At 32.7% G+C, this 10,321-nt stretch overlaps 1 protein-coding gene across 1 annotated transcript; it reads right to left on the bottom strand.

Moving 5' to 3' along the window:
* Positions 1-324: 324 nt before the first annotated feature.
* LOC106461619 (venom prothrombin activator trocarin-D-like) lies at positions 325-8,979 on the bottom strand. The gene is made up of 3 exons (XM_013921458.2): positions 7,697-8,979; positions 2,494-2,629; positions 325-2,150 (listed from the first exon to the last, which is right to left on the bottom strand). Exons 1-3 carry the CDS (start codon positions 7,985-7,987, stop codon positions 1,906-1,908), a joined length of 672 nt encoding a protein of 223 aa, XP_013776912.1. The 5' UTR covers positions 7,988-8,979; the 3' UTR covers positions 325-1,905.
* Positions 8,980-10,321: the final 1,342 nt, after the last annotated feature.

The raw sequence follows: 10,321 nt of genomic DNA, 5'->3' as shown, positions 1-10,321 counted from the left end.
TTGAAATTAGCGTGAATTCTTCATAACCTCTAAATAGTGGTTGACCCAATGGGTCACGGTGGTCTAGTTGTTAACTAAAAATGTATTTAGTTTTTACATTTCGAAGGCCCTTATTTGAACTTGTATTATTATAAAATTGAACAATTCACTCACTTACACGTGTATTTTTGTTGTATTTAGTATATATGGTATTATTAACTTGGTCCCAGTGTTAGTTTAATTTTTTTTTCTATAAATGGTAATAAAACTATTGATTTCTTTATGGTTAGAGAATAATTTTATTCATGCTTACAATTTCGTAAATTATTTTGCACGAACAAATGATCAGTCATTATGAACACGTTTATTCCATGTACGCATAAATTGTTGATCACGTTGAAAATTCCAAATACGAATTTCTTTACATTCCGAACAGTGCTACTATTTAGGATGGAGATTTGATGATAGATTTTCTGATATGGCGTAGCGCTACGCTATAGCATCAAACATAATGTTGTTGGAAAAACTCCACGTTCTAGTGATTGAAGAACGTCTACATAGAGCAAAATGCAGCTAACATTATAGTACCCTCCTCTCATTTCTTTCCCCTAAACTATTTGAAATGGCTCTCATCACCAAAACAAATGTCTGAAAATTTCCCAATATTCCAGGAGTTACAGGCTATAAGATAACTCAGTTAGTGAAACAGTGTTACATAGTTTGCGTGTTTTAATCCTTCCAACGTATACTTAAATACTGTAAGTTACTCACGTGATGAAATTATCAACATGTCTGATCCCTACCATAAACATTAAACATTTGTTGTATTGTATAAAATCTCTCACACAATTTCATCATTGGGATGTAATTAACATTGTATTATGAATAGTAAACTAACCAAAAGGTATATCATTAAATCTTCTTAAACTTGTCACCCATTTAACTCGCATGTCGTTGGTATTAACACACACATTAATGTAAATAAAACAGACATGTGTAGGTCTCTTAAGTCTACTATTAAGTTAAGCCTATAGTTTACAGTATAGAAGAAGTGAGTGTCTTCATAACTTATTATAAAGTATGTTTTGAATTCTTTGAGTATTCATATGGAATATTTTGTTTTGTGGAAATTGTATTTGATTTGAAATTGGTATTGTGGTCTTCGTATACAAGTAATGCAGAAAGGGAAGCTGGTAATATATTAAACTTTATGCACATCTGAATCCTAAAAGTTATCACAAAACCACTATCGGAATTCCATTCTTGATGCCAAATTACGTATATTCATTCCGAAATACATGTTGTAAAATATGAATTAAACCAATTTGTGATTTCAAGCATCCTAACGAGCTTTTACTGTTTATTAAAGTAATTATTAATTACATTACTATTACAGTACATTATCATAGTAATTTCTAGTGAGACACTCATCAAGTACAAACTACATACTGTTACAATAAATCCAACAAACTGATAACTACGTGCACAATAAGTTAATACAGGAGTACTTCCTTTGAAAAACATGTCAAACACTTCCTGCAAGTTGACAAAGCTTCAAAAAAAAACGCAGTGAAACACAACTGTGGCACATCAAATACAACTTACCCACTGAGACAATAATTCTAAAAAAATGGTCATTGTCACTGGGGTGATTCGTTGACAAAATCTTGATGCACGTTGTAACAAAATTACTGACGACGAAACAACAAAGGACAGAAAGCTAGTGATTATTTGTCTTTTAATTTATGTTCTTCTAAGTAATGGTGCGTGTAATGAAAGTGTGTTGTAAAATGTAGATAACAATAATAATAATTTGATAGGTAATATAGTGCAATGGGGTCCAAAGTATTACGATATTAAAAAAACTTTAAAATGTCATCTCTAACTATACTGACAACTAGTGTACTGACGTTAATAGTGAAGTAATCAACATTCATCAACAGGGTGAATGAAGGTAAAACCAATCTTTTCCACTAAAATTTCGTTTCCGATAACAAACGAGGGGTAGTAATAAGTGTAACATTTCTTTTGTTGTTCGTCGAATCCGGCGCTCAAGCAGTAATGTTTATTGTCCTGGCAAAAGCTGTAGCATTCCTCCACTGTTGAGGTTGTTTTTTCATCTCCAGTGTCTTTCGTCTTCAAATCTGAGTCACGAATTGCAACGTAGCGTGCTATAATGATTGAATGTTTATTAAACACGACGTAAAGTTTGCATCATTTACATAGAGTCATATCGTTATCGTACATTTTTGTAGTGATTTTGTCTTAAACAATTAACTTCTCAAGAAAAGTGATGAAGCTTCTTTATTCTGTACAAACAAACAATAGTTTAAGTTTGTTAATGAAAGGTCCTCTGGTGGATTAAATACTAAGTAATTTGTTAATTCTCTCACTATCTCATATTGTTGAATAGTCTAGTTAATTTCTAACGTGATTTCTAATCCTTTTCACCGGATGTGTATAATTACTGCAACAACATGTAACATTTATGAAAAAATTAGAACCATTTCTTACTTTTCTGACAGTCCAATCCACAGTACTCGGGTGGACAAGAACAGATATGTTGACGAAAAGTGCCATTCCTCATGGTAGGCGAAATGTCTTCACAAGTCCCTCCGTTCTGACAAGGTCTGTCTGAACACTTCAGAAGCTATATATAGGAACATAGAACATACTGAAAAACATAAAGTTATTAAAGTGTTTACCTTTTCTTATTACATATTTAGTAGCTGAATGCCCGTCATGTCACGGTAAATACTTATTAATTTATCTTCTGGAAATTAACTCTAAATTAGATGTTTTACGAACATGTTGATTAAAAATTAATTGTAACATAGTAACAATAAACGTATAAATAATGTTTATCCTTCTATTATTTTAATAAAACAACATTTTTTTTGTGTATATTTGATAATCTCCTGTAAGTGGTCTTTGGTTAGAATGTTCAAATATGCTTCTTGATAAAACCTAATGGATAGAACCGTGTAAAAATACTGGTTGTCGAAGAAATTTACCTTCATGGTCAAAAGCCTGATCCTGCCAGTTATTAATCGTGAGGTGATGGCAAAGGTAAACAATATATCAAGAGAAAATACACAACGTGTAACTTTTTATAAAAAAAATGCTTATAAAATTTCTGACTAAATCTTAAAAATCTTTTACTTAATAATACATTGTATTGCTATCTATTGGGTTGAAAAGATATTTAAGTTGTGTTTGACACAGACACACACTGTTATATATATATGTGTAATATAATATTATCTCTGATTTAATCCATAATGGTATTCGTAATTTTCCGAATATTCAAAGAGGATGCTGAAAATATTATAATAAATATATAAAATAACATAAAATCATGATTCGATTTGGATTTGGAGGCGAGGCTTCCATTTGATATAACCTCTGTGACACTCAATCTTTGTAATTGAATGTTAACAAATAATTGATTGTTTGTTTTGTTTTTGAATTTGGCGCAAAGCTACACGAGGGCTATTTGCACTTGCCGTCCCTAAGTTAGCAGTGTAAGACTAGAGGGAAGGCAGCTAGTCATCACCACCCACCGCCAACTCTTGGGCTAATCTTTTACCAACGAATAGTGGGACTGACCGTCACATTATAACACAACCAAGTCCATGTAATACGTTACTAAACATTGTATACTATGTGTCTAACACAACTAATCCGACTTACACGGTTGTCGCACACGCGTGAAGGGAACAGCAGAACATGAAAAATAAAGTTATGTCTCATGTATTACCCGATAAGATAAAGCTCACAATAATAATAATACTGAGAAATAAGACTAGCAAAAATGGCAAATGTGACAATTAAAACCATTAACAAAATTTAATTTTATCTAGCTGATAAAGTACTGTTATACCATATAGCTAAGTATTATATATAGTTTGCATTATCTGCAGTAAACTTAAACTAATGCATAATAGAACTGATGGTGGCCACTACACTACAGGGATCCATTATTGCCTTAAACAGTTTCTAAGAAATTAAAATGGAGACTTGAAAGCTACGAAACTTCGTGGTATTCTCTATAACGTTAAATGCTGAGAATATTGTTGAATTTTTCGCACAATTCAATAAATTAGGTGCTCTAAATATGGTAGAATAATCCTCGTTACTGAAATTTTCTAATATTGAAGAAATGCTATTGTATCCAATAAGTTGTGAGTGGTAAACATCATACCAAACGTATTTGAAATATTTGTCTATAAATGTAAAACTTATAAGTTTGCAACTAAATAAGTGTGTTTAGTATTATTGAAAACTCTGAGCTTAAATTATTGGTTAACGATGCTGATATATATATCCAACTAATGTGATTGAATTTTAGTGAAGCGTCTTTTCTTCAGAGTAAGTACTGTAATGAATTTGTTGTTATGTATTTATTTCACTATCAACGTTTGTTTATATTAAGTTTATATTTAAAAACATGCATAGCTTGTAGTGTTAAATATGTATTGCGAAACTCCCGCCTATTCTCCAAAGTTGTAGAAGATTCTCGAGAGTAGGAATCAACAATATATCTATATACGTAAACGTTTAAATATTGCTCAGTATTGTTATGAATCTGAACTTTCTAGAAAACCTTCCCACACCTATAAATACAACCAACGCGACCCACCGAAGAGAGTGTCTATTAGTAGTTCACTATAGTCAGTGTGCTATAAACTTCGAAAGCTATAACTGTGATTATTATAACGCTTATGAATCGGAAAACTTTGACCAGCAATATTTATAAATTTCGAACATTACAAATCGTTTAACTTCAGTGGATTCTCATCGGACATTAATATTTTTACGAAAATATTACCTAACTTCAACGGTGGAAAACCTAGCGTGTGTGGCCAAGGACAAAGCTAGCTAGCTTCCCGGCGAATCGTACTTACATCAACTCGTAATTAACTCGCTCATCGTGAACCCTCGATAAGATATCATGGAAGTTCCAAACTAGAAAGAAGATTTTATATTGTTTGTAAGTTTGTGAAAGTTTAATTCATAATTCTTTGTTTGTAATAACTATTTGTAATAATTGTTACTGTAAATTGTATTTTTGTGCGTATATTAAAACGTATTCGTGTTAAAAACGAAGACGGTGTGTATCAATCTTGTTGGCAAATATCGTAAATTTACTAATATATCGGCATATATTTAAATACTAAATCCAAAGTATAATTTAACTACTAAATTTAACTTATCAGTTAACTCACTTTCGGACCATTTAAAATTATAATACGAACAGTATTGATGGGTAAACTTGCCAAGAAACCCTTGTTAATTAGGTACAAGAATATCATCAATATATCAGCAAGAGCGATTGATGTGGAAAGATTTACTATGGTTTTTCTCACTAAGATCTGCTATTACAAATCTTAAGTTCGAATACATATAACTTTGTAAACTGTGGGCTGAAGTTACCTTCCATAGGTATTTCTCATATTTGTTGTAAGATATTTTGGCTGAATTGAACAGAGATTTTTGTTTGTTTGTTTGTTATTAAGCACAAAGCTACACAATGGGCTATCTGTGCTCTGCCCACCACGGGTATCGAAACCCGGTTTCTAGCGTTGTAAGTCCGCAGACATACCGCTGTGCCACTGGGGGGCGAATTGAACAGAGAAGTGAACAAATTCGTAACTTGTAAGAATTTGTTTGTTGTTAAAAACTGAATTTTTAAGTGTAAAATACTCTCAGATAGATGATTGTGTTTACTATCGTAAGTAATACAGGCCTGCGATAGTTTTATTGTTTTACACATGTTGTACAGTAATTCCTGTAGGCTGAATCCGAAAATTATATCCATTTTCTCCATCACATAGAGATTTTTCACAAAACTTCGTAACGCAATACATAAAAGAAAGACCACAACACGTAGTTTTGAGACTAAAAGACGTAGATTTCACACGCAAAAAATCAGGAAGAATGAGGATGCATATTCGTTTGACATCAATGTTCTTCCCTTTTCTTCAGTTTATTTGTATTTTTGTTAACAAACATAATAATAAAAAATGTTCAATGTGGTAAACGAAATAATAATTTGACCTAAGTAAGAGTTTGTTCTTCTTCCCGATTTGTAGAAAATCCTTACGTGATAGAAAAAAATAAATATTATTTTAGAAATCTGCGTAGCGGAATTATGGAAAATCCGTTATTAAAACCAAAACGACTTTTATGAAATTTAAATTCGCAGGCCTGTGTAATAAATTTACCAGAATTTCTAGTGCATAGTGAAGGAATTTATAAATTTTGGGAGTGAAAAAAAAATCTTCACACTCCAGATAAATTTTCTTATTTAAACCATTGTCTCTCCATGTTGCTACACAAGAGCTTGTAGTACAAAACCAGATTCAGTTTTTTTTCTCTCTTCTTCGCCCCGTCACACCAAACATGCTCATCCTTTCAGCCATGGGGGCGTTATAACGTGAGAGTCAATCCCACTATTCGTTGGTAAAAGAGTAGCCCAAGAGTTGGCGGTGAGTGGTGATGACTTCCCTCTAGTCTTACACTGCTAAATTAGAGACGGCTAGCGCAGATAGCCCTCGTGTAGCTTTGCGCGAAATTCATAACAAACAATATACGTGAAAATCAATATACCATAATTATTAATTATATATTGAAATTACTGAAAGAAGACCCTTTTTAATTTTTTTTTTGATAAGAAAAGTAGCGTAAATATTACCAAATGAAAAACCTTTGATTTTCTCCTTACATTCGATGGAATTATGAATAATAAAGAAAAGACTGATACCAGTTCTTTGTTTGATAATGTGAAAGTATTTAATTAAATATTTTTAATATGCATCAAAACATTACCTTATAGAATTAACCTATCTACTATGTGAACTTCTTGAGTTATGCCGTTATACGTCATATCTTCAATTCTGTTTACACTCCGTTTGTTAAACCTTTACTGTGAGATTTACTAATTACTTTTATATCTGTTTAACTTTAATTTTAGAACCTTCCCAGAATTCAAGAAGTTTGGCCCAATATTAGTCGCTAATCACCTTACCTTACGGAGTCAAGGCTGCTGTAGCCTATAAATGTATGGATTTGTTTGTTTGTAATTAAGCACAAAGCTACACAATGGGCTATCTGTGCTCTGCCCACCAAGGGTATCGAAACCCGGATTCTAGCGTTGTAAGTCCACAGACATACCGCTGTGCCACTGAGGGGCTAAATGTATGGAAATAAATTACATTTGTGTCATGAGAGAATAAAATATTGTGTAGCTTCTCAATGGCTATGTTATCTAACACATAATTAAAGTCTGGATTCTGCTCACAAAAGCCCTCTTGTAACAGCATATAATAGTTAGGTATATAATTTGACAAAAGCTAGGTAATGATACTGCACAGAGGTGTATCTGATTACCTTATACAGAAATGAAGACAACCTACTCACATTGGAGCCGAGAATTTGGTGCAGTAGGCAGTTTACTGGTTAGTTATCCTTAACTTTACGTTCATAGCAGTTGTTCTAAATTTAACCGATGACAAATAGCAAGCAACTACCATAATCCACAAAGGGCTATACAATTATTTTACCAATTGTATATAATGAGTGTTTTTCTTCAGACTTACAGAACATCAAACACAACTATGACACCTATTATAACAAACATAGACTAATCTGTGTTAACAGTAAGTGTCTGACACTTCGAATTTAGACATGTACGTCGTAGAACAAAGAAACTTACCTTAACATAAACATTATTACCAGGAAAATGTGAGAATAAAGACATGTCTTCATACAGGTTGTTTAACAGATCACATTCCGATCCACTTGGTCTATGATTAATAGCCCCACATTGTTCTTCTTTAGCGCATGCTACAAGACAGTCATTACGATCAGTTGTCTTCAGTTCAGTTAAAACTGTATTATTCGGTTTGTGATCAACTGCAATATTCTTGAATTTCCGGAATCTAAGAAAAGTAACTTTCTCAGATGAAACTAGGACAGAAATGAAAACTAATATGACAAACTTCATCACGACGCTCTTCTGTCAATGATCAACCATCTAATTCTGAATATGTTGATACAAAGTTACGTGTTTTAATATAGTTAGTTTTTAATCTCATTACAACGCACGCGTAATAATGTTGATGTTGGCTGATACTGAAACACACCATTAAAAAACCATATAACAGCAACGAGGGAATAACTTATTTTACGGGCTATTTAATGGATCGTTCATTGTTTACGTCATTGTTTGTGTTAGAGAAAGTGTCCACCGCATACGTGGTAATACTGATATTTGCTAACACTGGAACAAGCCATTAAAAGTACATATAAAATAGCAACGAGTGAATAACGTCTAGGAATAGATTAGTTGATGGATCATACTTTATTTACGTCATTAATAGGACGTTCCTTTAATAATCATTAACCAATCACACTCTTTCTAAACTGTATGTAAAACAGTTAGTGCTTCAAGTTCATTGGAAGGCACAAGGTTCGTTGATTTACAGGTTTAATTTACATTAGGTTGAGTGTGTCCCAGTGGGTGTGTCAGACACTGGACTGAAGTCCTAGGTTCGCACCCGTTACCATAACAACAACAAATATTAATAATCGCGCTCTGCTCTATAAGTATAAGGCCTTGGGTGCGTTATAAGAATGACGGTCAAATTATATTATTCGATCAGAATAGCTCAAGACGACGGGTTGTGTTGGTTAACTAGCTGCCTTCTATTTAATCGTGGCTTCTAAATTAGGGATGATTAACAAAGATAGCCCTCCAGTAGCTTTACGCAAAATTCAAACGGAATAAAAGAAAGTCTGAAGAAATTATCAAAAGAATATCAGCAGTTACACTGACTGTTCATGATATAATGACGAAAACGAAGGTGTAAAAGATACACTTTATCTTTGTAAACTTTTGAAAAATAATTTGAAACTACAAAACAGTTCTAAAACTGTGTATGCCACGTAGAATAGTTCGTTGCGAATCCAAAGGATGTCGACCCTTGCGGGTTTGGAGGGGGAGATGAGATGAAAAAGTACGGCCCAGTTGGGCTTGTAGATAACGTGACATATGACGCCATAGTTCCAAAGAAAGGCGTCAGTGGGCAGGTTATTCAATATGTGACACTAGGAAATGACATATGACGTCATCCCGAGCGCCATCAGCGTTGCGGCCAGTTGTGTAGACAGATGTTTTGTTATGTTAGTCACAAGCGAACCACCAGGAGGAGTTACCGAACCTGTCTGAATATGATTGATTTACAAGTTGCATCATGTTATATTAAATTAAAAAGCAGTATTTCTCTTCCCATAGTTCTTAACACCATATTAGTTCTATATTATCGTTAGGGTTAACGTTCAACCTTATAATTTCAATCAATATTCATTTATTGAATAACGAATAAAGCATCTAGATACGTATAATTAATATTGAATGTTCCATTTATTACAGTTTGCCTATTTTTATACTTTACTTCGTGATTTACTCACATAATTATCCATATACTAGTTTAATTTATATTCTACGTAGATACCTGTTTTTTCATGTTAACTTGAAACATTCCATCTTTTGATATATATCATATATAAACATTGTCTAACAGTTGCATGGATAGTATTTGAATAAATAAAATTAACATTTTATTTCATTGAGTTTGTTACAGTTTGACCAGTTGTACAGTGTACGTCATGATGTGCTGGTATAATTTACACATATTAATTTAACTTCAAATTTACGTACTTTTAAAAAATATTGTTTTGGTTTAAGTCTAGATACATCTGAATCATATGAACTTGTTTTAATACTGATTTGAAAACCTACTGCACTATCCTACCTAGACTATCATCTTTGAGAATGTCTGGCTGTTCCTTGGTCTCATATATAAAGTTCAGTCTTCAGCGTCCTTATTGTAGTATTTAAAAATGTATAAATATCTAAATGGACTCTGGTGGTATAAAAGCGAAGCTGAGCTCATCGCAGGTATCGAATTCTGATTTTTAGTAATATAAATCCTCAAGCTGACAGTTGATCCACTGCGGGGCGACACTTGTAGTGGTGTTTTTGTTTTTGTATACTGCTTATAAAAAAGCTTAAATCTGTCCAAAGCAGTCTGTACGTCTCAATATCCATTATTGTGGTAATCTACCTACATATACGGAATATAGAAACAGAGTAGCCTTTTAAACGAAGATGTAGTTACCATACATTCAACGTAAATTTCGCAGGTATTACAGATATAAGCATTATATAGTTATAACTTTGTAACTTAGTAGTTAAGCAGTAAGAAGGAACTCTGACATAAAAAATTTATTCCATAAAAAAAAAGATTTATTAAGACAGTGTTTGAAAGTTCACCTC

This window comes from Limulus polyphemus, unplaced genomic scaffold (assembly GCF_000517525.1).
Source record: "Limulus polyphemus unplaced genomic scaffold, Limulus_polyphemus-2.1.2 Scaffold999, whole genome shotgun sequence".
NCBI lineage: Eukaryota > Metazoa > Arthropoda > Merostomata > Xiphosura > Limulidae > Limulus > Limulus polyphemus.
The sequence above is the reverse complement of the archived record's forward strand: the minus strand, read 5'-3'. Positions and strand labels throughout refer to the sequence as shown.